The sequence below is a fragment of the Mustelus asterias genome, chromosome 23 (genome assembly GCF_964213995.1).
Source record: "Mustelus asterias chromosome 23, sMusAst1.hap1.1, whole genome shotgun sequence".
Lineage (NCBI taxonomy): Eukaryota > Metazoa > Chordata > Chondrichthyes > Carcharhiniformes > Triakidae > Mustelus > Mustelus asterias.
Window position 1 is genome coordinate 20,313,124 of NC_135823.1, and position 19,679 is coordinate 20,332,802.

The window sequence follows — 19,679 nt, forward strand, 5'->3', positions numbered from 1 at the left end:
AGGCCCTTCGGCCCTCCAAGCCCGCGCCGCTCCCCGGTCCAGGATTGAATCCTGAATCCAGGATCCCCGCCCAATTTTCCAGCCTATCTACATACCAATATCCTATCCACCGAGCTGTCCCTCACAGCTAAGATGCTTTGTTCATTACAACCTATTAACTCACCCCCACCCCCCCATTCCAGACCATGTGATCTCCAGGGAGAGGCGATGATTCAGGGGAATCAAGAGCCTATGTGGTTGGCCTTTCTTCTGGTCAGGATTAGCCATCAGCAGAGACAATGGCGTGCTGCCGCACGTACCCAGGACCAGAGGCCTGCACTGTCCAGGGAGCAGGAGCACAGGATCAAATCCGGAGACAGTGCCGGCCTATAATCCTCTGCCAAGGTGCTCATACCTTCAGGTTGTGTGCCTCAGTGCCAGAGAAGGCTGCGTCTGCCCCGGGGGACAGTGGACCACCTCTGCCACACACTGTGCGAGCTGGCACCCCATGGAACTGGAGGACACACAATGCCCGTGGCCCTTAAAGCCACAGTCACGCTGAACCTTTCCACCAGCTGTCCCTGGTGGCAGCACACGGGACTGCGACATCTCCCAGTCTGTCACTCACACATGTACTAGGGAGGTCACAGATGCCCTGCATGCCAGGACAGAGATGTTTATAAACTTGGATTGGGATCAGGCAAGCTAGGACTCCAGGGCCACGGGCTTCACCCTCATAGCAGGAGCACCCTACGTGTCATTGGCTGCACCCATGTGACTCTTAGGTCACCATGACGGCATGCAGCGCCATTCAGGAACTGCAATAGATTCCACTTCCTCAACGTCCAATTCATCTGTGACCACACAATGCCCATCAGCCATGTGTGTGCCCGTTTCCCAGGGAGCACCCATGACAGTTACATCGTGTCCTTGAGGGAGAGCGACAGCTGGAGTAATGGCTCCTCAGGGACAAGGGATGAAGATGCCACTCAGAACATGGCTGATGATGCCAGTATGGAGGCCACAATCACCAGTGGAGACTCGATACAGTGAGGCTCACACTTCAATGCAGTATTGGTGAAGCAGGCCAGTGGAGTGCTGAAGATGCGGTTCCAGTGTCTGGACCGGTCAGGGGGTGCACTCAATACAGTGCACACATACAAAACAAGGGGCAGCACGGTGGCGCAGCCTCACAGCGCCAGGGACCCGGGTTCGATTCCCGGCTCGGGTCACTGTCTGTGTGGAGTTTGCACATTCTCCCCGTGTCTGCGTGGGTTTCCTCCGATGCTCCGGTTTCCTCCCATAGTCCAAAGATGTGGAGGTTAGGTGGATTAGCCATGCCAATTGTCCCTTAGTGTCCTAAGATGAGTAGGTCAAGGGATTAGCAGGGTAAATACATGTGATTACAGGATAGGGCCTAGGTGGCATGCTCCGTCAGAAAATCAGTGCAGACTCGATGGACTGAATAGCCTCCTTCTGCACTGTAGGGATTCTATGAATATAGCCTCCAGAGGGTCTCCCGTATTATAGGAGTGTGCTGCACGCTGCACTATCTGCAGAGGGGAGACCACCCGGAACAGGAGGAGATGGGCCAGCATCACACCTCCTCAGACCAGGAGGATGTTGAGGAGGGCATGGCGAGGAGGAGGAGCAGGCAGAGCTGTGGACATGTCCAGAATGGGCTGCCAAGCAAGCGAGGCCTTTATAAAATCTCATTTTTGGGACAAGCAGGAGTAGCCCATGTTAAGCCCTTCCCCGCCACACCCCACCCCCCCCCACCAATGGGTGTCAGGTAAAACCAAAAATATGGTGCCAGCTTCAACTTTGCACGTCTTTGTGGGCGGGGAACCAAAGCCATTGGCCTGACTCTACAGGAGAGCAATGATGACTTGCAGCGAAAACAGAGCGATGCTCCTCTCATCCTCAACAATATGTCTGACTCCTACCTAACAGAAAGCTGAGTGCACCATACCAATGAACAGGCACATAGTGGCCTTCCTAAATGGTTTGAGATGACCCCTTTGGGGTCAGGGGTCAACATCTCAGTCTCAGCTTTCAATCAAGGTGGGCGCACTCTCAGCATTTCAATGGCCCCTTGTCCTCTGCTGCATGGGTGCGATGTTGCACACTTGACCAGGACTGCCACTGCATCCCAGGTGGGGCAGTGACCCTGCTGGGCAGATTTCTCCTGGAGCAGGGGGGTAGAGGGTGTCCCACTTCTGCTCCACTCCATCCAACATCCTGGTGAAGGTCCCCTTCTGAAAAGCATGGTGCTGCCTTCACGCCTACCATCTCCAGTCGCTGTGGAACAAGTGCTGGGGAGCCATTTATATGGAGCTCCCCAGTGCTTGCAGTGATTAAGTTGTCACGGGGCGGGTGAATCAGAGGGAACATGCTGCAAGCGCAGTGTGATTCTCATGTGTGTAAAAATGTTCCTAATGAGACATAAGATTCAGTCAGAAATCTCGCCAGTGGTGTGGCAGGAATTGCTCCCACTGGAATTGCCAAATTCTTGCATGGTTCCGCCCACTGTCATCTACTCTACACTGTCGCACAGGTCAAAATTTACCCCAGGATTCACATCAGGAATGTGTTTTATCCCCACAAAGTCCATCTGCAATGACTTTCAAAACAAGCTCCTTGTGAAATGGCCAGATAAACAAATTTATTGAATGTTGGTTGCTTTTAGTTAGCTTGTTTCTAGATACCGGAGATAATATCTTTGCACAAGTACTGAGAGACACAGAATAATATTCAAATTAATGTCCATTGTTAATAATATTGTTAAGATACACAGATAAAGAGCTTTGTTTCATTAACTATGTGAAGTAAATATAAATAGAGGACACTTCCATGACTTTGATTTGGTTTATTACTGTCACATGTATTGGGTAAGTTTAAGTTTATTTATTAGTATCACAAGTAGGCTTACATTAACAATGAAGTTACTGTGAAAATCCCCTAGTCGCCACACTCCGGTGCCTGTTCGGGTACACTGAGGGAGAATTTAGCATGGCCAATGCACCTAACCAGCACGTCTTTCGGACTGTGGGAGGAAACCGGAGCACCCGGAGGAAACCCACGCAGGCACGGGGAGAATGTGCAGACTCCACAGAGACAGTGACCCAAGCCGGGAATCGAACCCGGGTCCCTGATGCTGTGAGGCAGCAGTGATAACCACTGTGTCATCAAATATCACTGTTTCAGGTAGTTTGTAAGATCCACACAGATATCAGGATCTGTCAAGCATCCTGAACATATCCGATAATCCCAGAAAACGCCTGTGATTTTTCCACAATATTCTCGGCAGCGGGCACACCCCATTGTACATTCACATGTTTCGCGCTCTATCATGACAGACTATTCGGTTTGTGTTCATTGTGAATTCTGCTTACAGTTCGGACATGCATTGCAGCACATGCTGACCACAGTGCCATACAACTTGGCAGCCGGGCTCAATAACATTGAATGGGATGCTGTTGAATTCCCCTCCCAGTTTATGGAGAACTGGATCTATGATAACAACACAATACCACTGATCAGTGGCCATTACCGGACAGGAAAACCGTTACCACAGAATATCTTTGCACAAGTACTGAAAGGTACAGAATAGTATTCAAATTAATGTCCATTGTTAATAATATTGTTAAGATACACAGGTAAAGAGCTTTGTTTCATTAAGGATGTGAAGTAAATATAAATAGAGGACACTTCCATGACTTTGATTTGATTTATTATTGTCACATGTATTGGAATATAGTGAAAAGTATTGTTTCTTGCGCGCTATACAGACAAAGCATACCGTTCATAGAGTACATAGCGTAAAAGGAAAGGAGATGGTGCAGAATGTAGTGTTACAGTCATAGCTAGGATGTAGAGAAAGAAAGATCAACTTAATACAAGGTTGGTCCATTCAAAAGTCTGATGACAGCAGGAAGAAGCTGTTCTTAAGTCGCGATTCAATGCAATCATGGCAGATCTAGGACGGCCTCAACTCCTTTTCTGTACATTTCCCCTTAGCCCTCTATTCCTCAATCTATCAAATATTTATCCACCTCCACTTTAAATACTTCTAATGATCCAGCCTCCACTACCCTTTAGGGCAGAGAATTCCAGAGATTCACCACCCTCTGCAAGAAGGAATTTCTATGCACCTCAGTTTTAAATGACTGGCCCTCTATCTTGTAGCTATGTCCCCTTGTTTGAGACTCTCCCACTAGTGAAAACATCTCACCATCTACCCTGTCAAGCCCCCCTCAGGATCTTGTATGTTTGGATAAGGTCACCCCTCACTCATCTAAACTCCAAGGAATACAGACATAGACTCTTTAGTCTCTCTTGATAGGACAACTCTTTCATCCCTGGAATTAGCCTGGGATTAAAAGAGCAAGACTGTATTGGAATGTATACTGGGGTATACTTAGAACACCAACTTTTTCCTTTTTATTTGTCCAACATCCTGTCCTCAACCAATCCCAATAAAAACAAATTAATTTGCCATTTTCCATGTAGGACTTGGCTACAAATATAGATGTGGAGATGCCGTGGCGAGATGTTTGTCTTCATCAATGACATGTTGAAGGCTCTGGAGGAGATGCCGTAGCTTCTCCGCTCCGGGGAAGTACTGGACGACGAAGGGTACTCTGTCCACTGTGTCCCGTGTTTGTCTTCTGAGGAGGTCGGTGCGGTTTTTCGCTGTGGCGCGTCGGAACTGTTGATCGATGAGTCGAGCGCCATATCCTGTTCTTATGAGGGCATCTTTCAGCGTCTGGAGGTGTCTATTGCGATCCTCCTCATCCGAATACACAGTATCTGCTCGGATGAGGAGGATCGCAACAGACACCTCCAGACGCTGAAAGATGCCCTCATAAGAACAGGATATGGCGCTCGACTCATCGATCAACAGTTCCGACGCACCACAGCGAAAAACCGCACCGACCTCCTCAGAAGACAAACACGGGACACGGTGGACAGAGTACCCTTCGTCGTCCAGTACTTCCCCGGAGCGGAGAAGCTACGGCATCTCCTCCGGAGCCTTCAACATGTCATTGATGAAGACGAACATCTCGCCAAGGCCATCCCCACACCCCCACTTCTTGCCTTCAAACAACCACGCAACCTCAAACAGACCATTGTCCGCAGCAAACTACCCAGCCTTCAGGAGAACAGTGACCACGACACTCACAACCCTGCCACAGCAACCTCTGCAAGACGTGCCGGATCATCGAAACGGATGCCATCATCTCACGTGGGAACACCATCTACCAAGTACATGGTACCTACTCTTGCAACTCAGCCAACGTTGTCTACCTGATACGCTGCAGGAAAGGATGTCCCAAGGCATGGTACATTGGGGAAACCATGCAGACGCTACGACAACGGATGAATGAACACCGCTCGACAATCACCAGGCAAGACTGTTCTTTTCCTGTGGGGGAGCACTTCAGCAGTCACGGGCATTCAGCCTTGGATCTTCAGGTAAGCGTTCTCCAAGGCAGCCTTCACGACACACGACAGCGCAGAGTCGCTGAGCAGAAACTGATAGCCAAGTTCCGCACACATGAGGACGGCCTAAACCGGGATGTTGGATTTATGTCACATTATCAGTAACCCCCACAGCTTTCCCCCTGATCTTGCAGAATCTCACTAGCTGTTCTGTCTGGAGACAATACACATCTCTTTAACCTGTGTTGAATGCTCCCTCCACCCACATTGTCTGTACCTTTAAGACCTGGCTGGCTGTAGAGATTCGCATTCTAATTAGTATTCTGTAATTTGATTTCTGTGTCTGTGCACTGTTTGAGAGCAGATATCCACTCCATCCGACGAAGGAGCAGTGCTCCGAAAGCTTATGGTATTTGCTACCAAATAAACCTGTTGGACTTTAAACTGGTGTTGTGAGACTTCTTACTGTACAAATATAGAAGCACAGAACAGCTTGGAATGAAGCCAGTCCTTGGCAGACTGTGGCTCTGAGTTGCTTCCCAAGCCGAAGTGAAAACTTGTCCAAATGGATGGTTAAGGTAAGTGAGCTGGAGACAAGGAGAGAGCACAAATGGCGAGTCCCTTTTGGAAACAAAATCTGCACTCGGTGGCCATGTTTGCCCCCACATTGACAACTACAATTGTAAAGTAAATGATTGGTTCTGAAGTACGCTAGACCATCCTGACAAGCTGACTATTACTTCAGAACAACACCAAATCTAGCATTTGATTTCATTTTGTTTTATCGTTCTGGAAATTAAACTTTTGGCCCCAGTAGAATAAGATGGTCAATCACACAGGCCAAAGGCCACTCCAAAGATGTGGGTGGATTGGCCATGCTAAATTGCCCCTTAGTGTCCCAAGATGTGTAGGTTGTAGAGAGATTAGCAGGGTAAATACGTGTGGTTACAGGGAATGGGTCTGGGTTAGATGCTCTATCGGAGGGTTGGTTCAGACTCAATGGACCGAATGGCCTTCTTCTGTACTGTATGGATTCTGTAATTCTGGCAGCCAGTCAGCCACTGAGTTTAAAAAACAATCATTCACTCTCAGGATATGGATACTGTAATAAGTCTTCAGAGGCAGAAGTCCCTTCACCAAAATCCCTTTATTTACAAACTCTAACAGCAGTACACAGAGTGCTATCAGTCAGCAGTCTATCTCCAGGGGGTGTCAGAGGAACTGACACTCCTGGTTAAATACAAGGCAAAGACTCCCTGATTGGCCCATCAATTGGATCCTTAATCAGGGAGTTCATATTCCAATAGGCCAACCTCAATGGCCTGATTAAAGTCCTTACAGATACCACCACCAAAACTAGCATTTGTTGCTCATTTTTACTGCCCTGAATACAACGGAGTGAGCTGCCAAACTACGCCAGATGGCAGTTAAGAGTCAACCACTTTGGTCTGAGACTGAAGTGACATATCAGACTGGATAAGGGCAACAAGTTTCCTTCCCTAAATGAACAACTTGATTCCTTTGTGGCAATCCACGTTTTTACAATTTACTGATACCAACTCTGTATTATCAGATCTTAGAAAACTGAATTTAAATTCTCAAAATGCCTCAGTGGGATTATGGATTTATATTTTTGTATTACTCAGTGACACCATCCATTAATATAACTGTTATCGTGTTGTACCCCCAAAGGCTCGGTAACAATTGAGGCAATACAATTTATATTATCAGTAATTTGTTTTGAGAAAATACTGTTAATAACTCCATTAGCAACCATAGCTAAAGCAGATTTACCTGCTTTGAAATGAATAGTTAAATAATCTGCCAATGTTGAATCTTCATTTCTCTCCTTGAAACACTGTAATGGTGTAACAAGAAACAATACATTCTTACTTTACTAATAACATATTTGGAAGGTGCTGTCGAAGGAACCGTGGCGATTTGTTGCAGTGCATTTTGTAGAGGCACCCACTGTTGCCACTGTGCGTCAGTGGCAGAGAGAGTGGTATGGAGGGTGAATTCCATCATTGACATTGGATGAAAAGCTAACTCACTGCCGTTAATATTAAAGTAATTACATTACTAATAAATAATTTATGCATTCTTGCAATATGGGCATCAGGTTTAAGTTTAAAACTTTGTTTATTGGTGTCATAAGGCTTACATCAACACTATAATGAAGTTACTGTGAAGATCCCCTAGTCGCCACACTCCGGCGCCTGTTTGGGTACACTGAGGGAGAATTTAGCATGGTCAATGCACCTAATCAGCACGTCTTTCGATCTGTGGGAGGAAACGGGAGCACCCGGAGGAAACCCATGCAGACACGGGGAGAACGTGCAGACTCCACATAGACAGTCACCCAAGCCAGGAATCGAACCCAGGTCCATGGCGCTGTGAGACAGCAGTGCTAACCACTGTGCCACCCCCTGCAAGACCCCTATTTATTGCTTATTACTAGCTTGAGAATGTGATAGCAAGCCTTTTTCTTGAACCTCTGCATTTTGTAGAGGCACCCACTGTTGCCACTGTGCGTCAGTCTGTGAGGGTATTCCTACATTGCAGTGAGTTAATTTTTGACGTACCAATGATGGAGTTTACCCTCTATACCACTTTAAACATTCACTCCTTCTGCCACTGACGCACTGTGGCAACAATGTGCACCCTCTACAAGATGCACTGCAACAAAATGCCAAGGTTCCTTTGACAGCATCTTCCAAATCCATCACCTTCAACCCCGTAGGAGCAAAGGCAGCAGATGCTTGGGACCATCACCACCCGAGAGTTCCCCTCCAAGCCACACACCATCCTAACTGGAAATGTATCATCGTTCCTTCACTATTACTGGGTCAAAATCCTGAAACTCACTTTCTCGCAGTCCTGTAATATCCCAATATGGCAACTAATGGAATTTAAATTCCATTAATAAAATCTGGAATTGAAAGCTACTCTCAGTAATGATAACCATGAAACCATTGTCGATTGTTGTAAAAACCCTTCTCTTTCACTAATGTCCTTCAGGGAAGGAAATCTGCCGTCCTTATCTGGACTGGCCGACATGTGACTCCAGAGCCACAGCAATGTGATGCAGTGGTTAGCACTGCTGTCTCACAGTGCCAAGGACCCTGGTTCGATTCTGGCCTTGGGTGATTGTGGAGTTTGCATGTCCTTCCCTGTGTCTGTGTGGGTTTGTTTTGGGTGCTCTGGCTTCTTCCCACAGTCCAAAAATGTGCAAGTTGGGTGGATTAGCCATGGTAAGTTGTCCCTGAGTGTCCACAATAAAGATGCAGGGTTGCAGAGTGGGGGGGCCTGGGAAAGATGCTCTTTTGGAGAGTCAGTGCAGACTCGAATGGCCAATGGCCTCCTTCTGCTTTGTAGGAATTCTATTCCATGGTTCATTGTGGTTGACTCTTAACTACCTTTAAACTGGGCTAGCAAGCCACACAGTTCAAGGGTAATAAGGGATGGGCAACAAATGCTGGCCATGCCAGCGATTCCCACAGCCCATGAAACAACAAAGAAAAAAAAGTAGCTACACCACATGGTAGGCAGCTCACCACCACTTTCTCAAGGACAAATAGGGAAGGACAATGAACCCTGGCCTTGCAAAGATTAAAAAAAGATAAAAGTAAAATACTGCCGTTGACCCTGAACTGTGTGGCTTGCTAGCCCAGTTCAAAGGGTAGTTAAGAGTCAACCACATTGAACCATGGAATAGAATCCCTACAGAGCAGAAGGAGGCCGTTCGGCCATTCGAGTCTGCACCGACTCTGCGAAAGAGCATCTTTCCCAGACCCACCCACCTGCAGCCCTGCACCTTTATCGTGGACACTAAGGCACAATTTACCATGGCCAATCCACCTAACCTGCATATTTTTGGACTGTGGGAGGAAACCGGAGCACCCACAGGAAACCCACGCAGACACTGCAGATATGAAATAAAAGAGTAAGTGTAGGAAATCTCAGCAGGTCTGATCTTTCTGTGAATAAAAAATGTCCTTAAGGACATTAGTGAATGGGTTTTTATGACAATTGTTTAATGGTCATCTTTAGACTTAAAATTCCAGATTTTTATTGAATTCAAATTTGACCATCCACTGTGGTGAGATTTGAACCTGGGTCACAGAACAAATGTGTCTCTGCATTAACAGCCCAGCGACAATACCACCACACCACCGCCTCTCCTTTTGTGTCACTTTCTATCCCAATTTTATTTTGAATCAATAATATCATAACCTTTTCATGATTTTGTTTTAAAAATTGTCCCTTTTGCAGCACATCAGTACGGGGGAGGATCCATCATGCTGAGGCAAATGTTTCTCGCAGCACTTGACCTCACGTTATACAGCAGGTAAATCCTCTCCGATACATGTGAAGAAGATGTTTAGAGATGAGTGGGGAAAGCGATGGCGGGATTCAGGTTCACAGTTTGCTGATGGACTTGACAAAATTGAAAGAGGAATGTCCTGTAGTTAGAATTGGATAATACCTCTCAACAGAAACTGTAGCCTCTTCATCGCATTCAATTGTTTCTTCAGTGATTCTGAGGCTCCTTCTTTGCTGAAACTTTGGGCAGTTGTTAATTGAGGGGCATAGATAAGGTATTTCTTTTGATAGGGGCATAGATAAGGTACATGGTCTGTTCCCCAGCATAGGGGATGTTAGGAATGGGTTCCACACCTTCCAATTAAGTCCTAACTTGATGTCAATTATTCAATAGAAGTCACTGATATATAAAGGGACCACAGGTGGCACTGTTGGTTGGTGGAGAATTGTATGTGGAGTTGCATCAAAGAAATAAGGGTATTTTATGAAGAAGCAGAACTTGTGTCTCCTTTACAGCAACCGAGAGGTTCAAACGGGGGAGTGCAGATCTAGAGGGCATAGATTTAAGGCGAGAGGGGAAAGGTTTAAAAGGGACCTGAGGGGCAACTTTTTCACACAGAGAGTGGTGCGTATATGGAATGAGCTGCCAGAGGAGGTGGTAGAGGCGGGTACAATTACAACATTTAAAAGACATTTGGGCAGGTACATGAATGGGAAATGTTTAGAGGGATATGGGCCAAACGCAGGCAAATGGGACTAGATCAGTTTAGGAACCTGGTCAGCATGGACGAGTTGGGCCGAAGGGCCTGTTTCTGTGCTGTTTATCTCTATGACTCTGTGACATCAGCCTTAAATTTGAATCTCGTTGATGTGAATCTGTGACCAGAATCCTAAAGTCATATTTCATTTTAAAACCATCTGGATTTATCTTTTTTTTCCTGTTCACTATTTTAAATGAATCTGCGATGTCATCACTTGGTGCCATCTGATTTCTGGGCTGACACCCCCCCCCCCCCCCCCCCCCCCCCCGCAGATTTTCCGAGTATTTCTGATACTATTGAGCATGTTCTACAGATCTACTGGTTCACACAGCCCTTCTCTACCTGTCCAACTGGCCATCCTCCTGTGAGCACCAATAGGTTACTTAACCATGGCACAGTGGTTAGCACTACTGCCCCACTGCGCCCAGGACCCGGGTTCAATTCCCAGCTTAGGTCACTGTCTGTACGGAGTCTGCACATTCTCCCCGTGTCTGCGTGGGTTTCCTCCAGGTGCTCCGGTTTCCTTCCACAGTCCGAAAGACGTGCTGGTTAGGTGCATTGGCCATGCTAAATTCTCCCTCAGTGTACCCGAACAGGCGCCGGAGTGTGGCAACTAGAGGATTTTCACAGTAACTTCATTGCAGTGTTAATGTAAGTCTACTTGTGACACTAATAAATAAACTTTAATAGCACACTGATCTGAAACCTAAGCATGAGGTCTAATATGGACTAATAAAAGACTATGAGGAAAATGGGAGTAATCTAACTGGAACAGTTTATTAATGCATCTTATCTCTCGCACAGTCAGCACAAGACTGGGCTTGGCAAGCTCTACACAGTGTGGTCACCTGATCCATCCTCTAATAAATAAATAAACTTTAATAAACTTTTAACTACATAACAGCAATCACAGGGACATCTATAGAGATACGAGGATGTCATATGTCAGAGATAAACAGTGGGAACCTTGGCTGATCCATTCCATCCCCCCCTCCCCCGGCATCCCCATTCCCAAGCTTACTCTAGCTCTCCCAGCCCAGATTTCAGCAGAGCCTGGATATGAAAACCTGGGTATATCCTGGGTTAATATTTCCACTGGGATCCCGTCCGATTCCTGCAGGGCCCTGAGCAGGAGACGGGAGAAACTTAGGGCAGAATTCCATGGCCGCGCTCGTCTAAAAGCCGGAAATTCCCGTCTGACTGCCAATGGGCTTTCACATTGTCCGCAACCCACCTGCTACATTTTCAATGGCGAGCGGGGTGGGAGAATTCCGGCCTTAGTTTCCACCAATCTTCCATTCAAGTTAGTGGAGGGACATGTGTGAAACCGCCTCTAGTGTGCACCTCCCCACTGCCACACTCCCTTGTTCCACCTCACCCTTGCTCTGGAGAGTATCCTTCAGAAGATTACATGTGTATGAGCCATATTGTGGGTAATTTTCTGCATAGCCACCAGTGCTGGATATCCCACGCACTGCCAGGGCACAGCAAGAAATCGTTTCGGATTAATACACAAGGACTAGGAGCAGAAGGGGTCCATTGAATTTTATTTTACTTATTTATTAGTGTCACAAGTAGGCTTACACTAACACTGCAATGAAGTTACTGTGAAAATCCCCTAGTCGCCACACTCTGGTGCCTGTTCGGGTACACTAAGGGAGAATTTAGCATGGCCAATGCACCTAACCAGCACGTCTTTTGGACTGTGGGAGGAAACCAGAGCACCCGGAGGAAACCCACGCAGACCACAGGGAGAACCTGCCAACTCCACACAGACAGTGACCCAAGCTGGGATTCGAACTCAGGTCCCTAGCGTTGTGAGGCAGCAGTGCTAACCGCTGTGCCACCATGCTGCTTACAATCTGCGCCGCCATTCGATAAAATCACAGCTGATCTGACCGTGGCCTCAATTCCACTTTCCTGTCTGTCCCCCATAAGCCTTGACTTCCTTGTAGATCAAAAATTTAACTTGGCCTTGAATATATTCAATGACCCAAGCCCCACTCTTCACTGGCAAAGAGAATTCCAGACTAACGACCCTCTGAGGGGGTTGACATCTACGTTGGAAGGAAAATGGTGGACAGTGTTGACGTAATTTTACGATTTGCCCTGCGTGTGGCAAGGCTCTTAATGGCACATACTTGAAAAATTGCCTCTTATTTCAAAAGTTTACACATCATCTTGCGGCATCACAGCACATTCAGGTTCTAATGAATGTGTTTTTAGGAGTAACGATATGGATGTGCATTCCCAGCATTGAAGGTTTGGCAATTGGGAGGTTTGGGAATTGGGAGGTCACATTGGGAACTTGGCTCCCAATTAAAATCGATGAGAGTAAAATAGTTCCAGGTTCACAATCCTGCTATTTTTAATACTTTCAGTTTCTAACCATCATTAGAGTAATCTGCCAAATGGCAAAACACTTACGTTTAAAGGTTAGATGTTATGTAAGGATTTGTGACGGGGGGGGGGGGGGGGGGGGGGGGGGCGATTCTCCCAGCCGGCTGTGCTGCTCTGGTGGTGCAATGGGCCAGGACACATCAGCAGAGGCCGTTTAGTGGGCTCCCCGCTATGTGTCATGACTTCCGCACGACTCTGCAGCCAGGATTTCTAGTGTCATTAGCTCCACCCCAGGAGGTTGGGGGAAAGGAGGGGGTGCCCCATGCGCAGTGCCAGCCTGGCCCCAATGGGCAAAGTGGCAGTACCCAAGGGGCACCTTGGCACTGCCTGGGCATTGGGCAGTACTGAGGGAGTGGGTCCAGGGGAGATGGGGCCTATTGGGCGGGGTGGCCTATGAGGGGGAGATTGGTAGGGTTGGGTGGAGGCTCCTGTTGCCATTCAGCATAGGGATCAGTGGCAGAGGGAGGGAAGGGGGTGATCGGGGCTGGCCATCAGGGTCGGGTAGAGGGGTCAGGGTTGTGGGGAGGGAGACTCGGGGCTGCCAAGGGAGGGGAGGGGCATTGCCATAGCGGGGGAGCGGGTGGGAAGGGAGGGTGGTGGAGGGACTGCCCGGGGAGGGGGGGGGGTTGCGGGGTAGTGAGCGGCTGGGGGTATGGCCATCAGTGCTGGCCCGGAGAGGTCCGGGAGGGCAGCAATCAGGTCTTGGGCGGGGTCATGGAATGGCCAGTGACCAGGAGACCAGTGTCATTAGCTCCTCCCCAGGAGGTTGGGGGAAAGGAGGGGGTGCCCCATGCGCAGTGCCAGCCTGGCCCCAGTGGGCAAAGTGGCAGTACCCAAGGGGCACCTTGGCACTGCCTGGGCACCCGCAGTGCGGGGCTACTGCGCATGCGCCAATCTCCGCTCTGACAGATGGGCGCATGCGCAGTGGCCCGCTCAGCACTACGCTGCTGGCCTCTCCAGTGGGAATAGGCCCAGCCCTAGATTTTCAGAGTGAATCTCCCTGAGGCACTCTGCAATGTACAGCGTGTGGGAGATTCATTTTGAAATTTCTGCTAAAATAATCAGCAGGAGTTACCCCAGTTTTTATGTGAATTCGGCATTTAGAATTTTTTGGGAGAATCGGTCCCTTGAATTGTTTCTTGAGGATAGGCGAACATGAGATCATAACTTACTCACCTTTCTCCAGTACAGATTCCTGGACGAGGGTTGTGAGGGAAATCGCCAAGAGGTTTTCAGTGATGAAGCAGCTTCCTGTGAGTAACTGTTGTGCAGCTCTCCCTTAGGTATGAGTTCAGCACTGTAATAGGATTCAAGAAAGGGAGAGACATGTGTGATTAATTTACTGGCCTAATCTGAAGCGATTACTAACATAGCGGGCCGGGCTAATGCAGGCAATGCTTTTCATAGAATCCCTACAATGCAAAAGGAGACTATTCAGCCGATTGAGTCTGCACTGACCCTCCAAAAGAGCACTCTACCTAGGCCCACTCGCTCGCCCAACCCCTCATAACCCCACACATGGCCAATCCACCTAACCTGCACATCTTTGGACTGTGGGAGGGAGCTAGAACATCCAGAGGAAACACACGCAGACATGGGGAGAACCTACAGAAGGAGACCATTCGGCCTATTGAGTCTGCATCTCCGACAGACAAATTTAACCCAGGCCATATTCCCTTAACCTCACATATTTACCCCACTAATCGCCCTAGCCTACACATCTTGGGACACTATGGGGCAATTTAGCATGGCCAATCCACCCAACCTGCACATCTTTGGACTGTGGGAGGAAACTGGAGCACCCAGAGGAAACCCACACAGACACAGGGAGAATGTGCAGACTCCGCACAGAGAGTGACCCAAGGCCGGAATCAAACCCAGGTGCCTGGCGCTGTGAGGCAGCAGTGCTAACCACTGTGTCACTGTGCTGCCACTATCTATATATACGGATTGACTTCCACCTCAATGATTAACAAGGCATGGTTTTGTTGGGAAAAGGAAACAGTTTTGAGGGGATCTAATTGAGATTTCCAGCATTTTGAAGGGGATTGACAGATGTTCACCAGGTGTTCGCTGTTGTGAATTAGTCAGAGGACACAAGTTAAAATGAGGTTTGAAGTAAGAAAGGAAGTCGGGTAGAAATTGTACGAGCAAAACATCAGAGTGGTGTAATACATTACCTGAGTCACTCTCAGCAGTGGACAAGTTAATTAATTAAATGTACTGAATGCTTTTTCACTGGAGGTTTGCTTTTCTTCCGTCGAAGATAATGACTGCTTTTTGAGTTCTAGCTCCACACACCCACTGGCCGCACTATTCAGGAGTCAGACTTGGGAGCACTGGAGGATTTGTTTTCTATTTGACTTGATTTGATTTATTATTGTGACATGTATTAGCATACAGTGAAAGGTATTGTTTCTTGCGCACTATACAGACAAAGCATGCTGTACATAGAGAAGGACATGAGAGGGTGCAGAATGTAGTGTTACAGTCATAGCGAGGGTGTAGAGAAAGATCAACTTAGTGCAAGGTAAGTCCATTCAAAAGTCTGACAACAGCAGGGAAGAAGCTGTTCTTGAGTCGGTTGGTACGTGACCTCAGATTTTTTGTATCTTTTTCCCGACGGAAGAAGGTGAAAGAGAGAATGTCTGGGATGGGTGGGGTCTGTGATTATGCTGGCTGCTTTTCCCAGGCAGTGGGAAGTGTAGACAGAGTCAATGGATGCTTAAGTATGAGGGGCATCACTGCCGTACCTAATCTTATCTACACCACATGTCATAGAAACGTAGAAACTAGAAGCAGGAGTAGGCCATTCGGCCCCTCGAGCCTGCTCCGCCAGTCATTTTGATCATGGCTGATCATCGAATTCAATATCCTGATCCCCCCCTTCCCCCCCCATATCCCTTGATCCCTTTAGCCCCAAGAGCCATATCTAATTTTTTCTTCAGGGCCCCTGACTAGCTTTCTAGTCCCTAAACCAGGAGTTCTGAGAACAATGCTGGCTGCCTTGTCGCTACCATGGCCAACGTTACAGATTTTAGCACAACCAGAAATCGGAGACCTTTCCGATCGGTGTGACTCTAGATGGTATTTCTGGATAGAGTAGGGCTGACAAATATGGTGAAAAAGCGGTTAAGAAATGTTGATCTCACAAGCAGAGGTGGACCTCATGATCTTTTGCTCTTATTGTTGATTAAAGTCATTGTTGAAGTGCATCTATTTGATGGGTTTGCATACTTTTATGTGATGACAACTTTTACAGGTTTCACAAAACACATTATAACAGTGTAGAACTAAAGACATGCGGGTTAGGTGGATTGTCCATGCTAAATTGCACCTTAGTGCAATTTAGGGGGATTAGCAGGGTAAATATGTGGGGTTATGGGGATAAGGCCTGGGTGGGATTGTTGTTGGTGCAGGCTCGATGGGCCGAATGGCCTTCTTCTGCACTGTAGGGATTCTATTCTATTCTATTCCATTTGACTCTATTCTATTCTGTTCTACAAAGGCAAAAGCAAAACACTACGGATGCTGGAATCTGATACAAAAACAGGAAATGCTGGAAAATTTCAGCAGGTCTGACAGCATCTGTGGGGAGAGAATAGAGCCAACGCTTTGAGTCTGGATGACCCTTCGTCAGAGTTTGGATGACCCTTCGTCAAGCTCTATTCTCTCTCCACAGATGCTGTCAGGCCTGCTGAGATTTTCCAGTATTTTCTGTAAATATGGATTGGTGTTGCCCCACAGATAAATAGCTTGTTTGTACATTTAGATTGACAGTAGTGAAAGGGTGAAGGCCGATAAATGAATGGATTGTCATTCTTTCTCCACCACATGCGGGTCTCACTCTCAGGAAGATTGTGTCCTTTGCACCTTTCTGCATATCTTCTCCGGAGGTTACTCAGCTGGCTACTATGCCTACGAATGGGCAGAGGTGCTCGCCCTGGATGCGTTCTCAGCCTTTGAAGATATCGGCTTGCAAAATCGAAATGCAATATCCAAAATTGGACACAGGTAAGGTGGTTCGATATCTCAGCGGCTTCAGGGGGACACTAGAGAAACGAAAAAAAAGTGAGGGCACGGTGACACAGTGGTTAGCACTGCTGCCTCTCAGGACCAAGGACCCAGGTTCAATTCGGCCTTGGGTCACCGTTTGTGTGGAGTTTGCACATTCTCCCGATTGTCTGCGTGGGTTTCCTCCAGATGCTCCATTTTCCTCCCACAGTCCAAAGATGTGTAGTTTAGGTGGATTAGCCATGCTAAATTGTGCCTTAGTGTCCAAAGATGTGTAGGTTAGGTGGATTGACCATGCTAAATTGTGCCTTAGTGTCCAAAGCTGTGTAGGTTAGGTGCATTGGCCATGCTAAATTGCCCCTTTAGGTCCAAAGATGTGCAGGTTAGGGGGATTGGCCATGCTAAATTGCCTCTTAGCGTCCAAAGATGTGCAGGTTAGGTGGATTGGCCATGCTAAATTGCCTCTTAGTGTCCAAAGATGTACAGGTTAGGTCGATTGGCTATGCTGAATTGCCCCTTAGGGTCCAAAGATGTGCAGGTTAGGTGGTTTGGCCATGGGGTTACAGGGATAGGAGGGAGGAGAGGGCCTGGTTAGAATGCTTTCAGAGAGTCAGTACAGACTTGATGGACCGAATGGCCTCATTACATACTGTAGGTATTCTATGGGTTGTATGTTGGGAGTTGCAGCTGAAGAAATATCAGTGTCAGGAATTTCAGTGGGAGATTGGTGGAGTGACCGGAGTAATGGTTAAAAAAGACTGGTTATGCTGTACTGTGGGACCTGCACCGATCTCTAGCCACAGTTAGCCCGGAAGGCGGGATAGATTGAGAGAGAGATTTGAAATCAGCAGCTGGAGGCTGGAGTGTTGTTGGAGGAGGGAACAGTTTCATAGCACATTTACCCACTTCTACCAGACTCAGATGGTTAAATTCCAGCCTTCTCTCTCCCAACTCCTTATCACAGACCAGGCCCTTGTAGCTGGTGTCAAATTGGAAGCAACAGTAAAAAGAATAAAATTAATACAGTACAAAGAAAGAAGAAATAATATTTCCATTGTGTCTATCGTAACCTCAGGATATCCCAAAGCTCTTTATAGCTAAATAGGTGCTTTTGAAATGTAGTCAACGTTGTGATGTACACAAGGACCTTTGACAAACAGCAATGCAGTCATCCATTTTAGTGACATTGGCCTCAGAATAGATATTGGACACATAGAAACTAGAAGCAGGAGTAGGCCATTCGGCCCTTCGAGCCTGCTCCGCCATTCATTATAATCATGGCTGATCATCAAATTTAATATCCCGATCCTCCCTTCCCCCATATCCCTTGATCCCTTTTGCCCCAAGAGCTATATCTAATTTCTTCTTGAAATCAGACAACGTTTTGGCCTCAACTACTTTCTGTGGTAGTGAATTCCACACATTCACCACCCTCTGGGTGAAGAAATTTCTCCTCACCTCAGTCCTATAAGGTTTAGCCCTCATCTTCAAACTATGACCCCTAGTTCTGGCTTGGATAGTAAAATGCATGACAATTGTTACCAGTCCCTGTCACCTTGTCTGTGCTTTGGGGTGGGGGAGGCGGGGGCTATGAAAACAGCTGATTTAAGGCCGGTTCTAGAACAAAGAACAAAGAACAATACAGCACAGGAACAGGCCCTTCGGCCCTCCAAGCCCGCGCCGCTCCCCGGTCCAGGATTGAATCCTGAATCCAGGATCCCCGCCCAATTTTCCAGCCTATCTACATACCAATATCCTATCCACCGAGCTGTCCCTCACAGCTACGATGCTTTGTTCATTACAACCTATTAACTCACCCCCACCCCCCTATTCCAGACCATGTGATCCCCAGGGAGAGGCGAAAACCCAGAGTGAAAAACCCCAGGGCCAATATGGGGGAAAAAAAAAAAAGTTGCAACATACAGTCTAAAGATGTACGGGTTAGGTTGATTGGCCATGCTCAATCGACCCTAGTTTCGGGGGGAATCAGCAGGTTAAATATGTGGGGTTATGGGGATAAGGTAGGATTGTTGTCGGTGCAGGCTCGATGGGCTGAATGGCCTCCTTCTGCACTGTAGGGATTCTATGATTCTATGTAGCATGACTGACCTCCCCTCTGCAGTGTTTTTGCATTGGAGGTCAGCTATGGGGTGCTAGGCAGTGCCTTCAGTCAGCCCCAAGTCGGCAAGTTTGCTTGGCCTTCCCACGTGAACAGAGGTTGGAAACATGGATATCTGCATGAACTGTGGGTGGTACCATTTACGATAGGGGCAACACCATAGTGTAACCTAATAAAATGGGCCATCGCATCTAATGCAGGAGTATATGCAGTGATCATAACCGGAGTGTGGTGAGGCTTATTTATTTCTGTGGTTTATTTCTTGTTATCTTCTCAATCCATGTTGACCATCTTATCCTTGCCTGCAGGTTCAGAGACACTGTGCTGAGCCTTGGCGGTGGAACTGATCCAAGGCAAGTGTTTAGGCTGTTCAGAGGCCGGGATCCTCTCCTCGAATTTCTGCTCAAGGCTTACAGAATTTAACAAATCCCGTTCATAATGGCTTCTAAGATAGAGTCGAGCTCAACTTAGCGGCCTGCTGAGTCACGGACGACAGCTGACTTAACTGAAATGCTGGAGTAAAACTGAGAGGTTTTGATTTTCCAGATCCATTAGTTTTCACCAACTAGTCTGTGACTAATCCAAGGTTCAGATGCCCCTCAGATCAGCTTTCTAGCGCGTTTATGAATAATACT

At 47.4% G+C, this 19,679-nt stretch overlaps 1 protein-coding gene across 1 annotated transcript in view; it reads left to right on the forward strand.

Moving 5' to 3' along the window:
- Positions 1-19,467, forward strand: part of LOC144510919 (uncharacterized) — a 62,958-nt gene extending 43,491 nt beyond the window's left edge. The window contains exons 13-17 of the mRNA XM_078240977.1: positions 3,377-3,581; positions 9,700-9,775; positions 14,098-14,164; positions 16,765-16,925; positions 19,353-19,467. Coding sequence (XP_078097103.1) covers positions 3,377-3,581; positions 9,700-9,775; positions 14,098-14,164; positions 16,765-16,925; positions 19,353-19,467 — 624 coding nt within the window. The remainder of the gene's footprint in view (positions 1-3,376; positions 3,582-9,699; positions 9,776-14,097; positions 14,165-16,764; positions 16,926-19,352) is intronic.
- Positions 19,468-19,679: the final 212 nt, after the last annotated feature.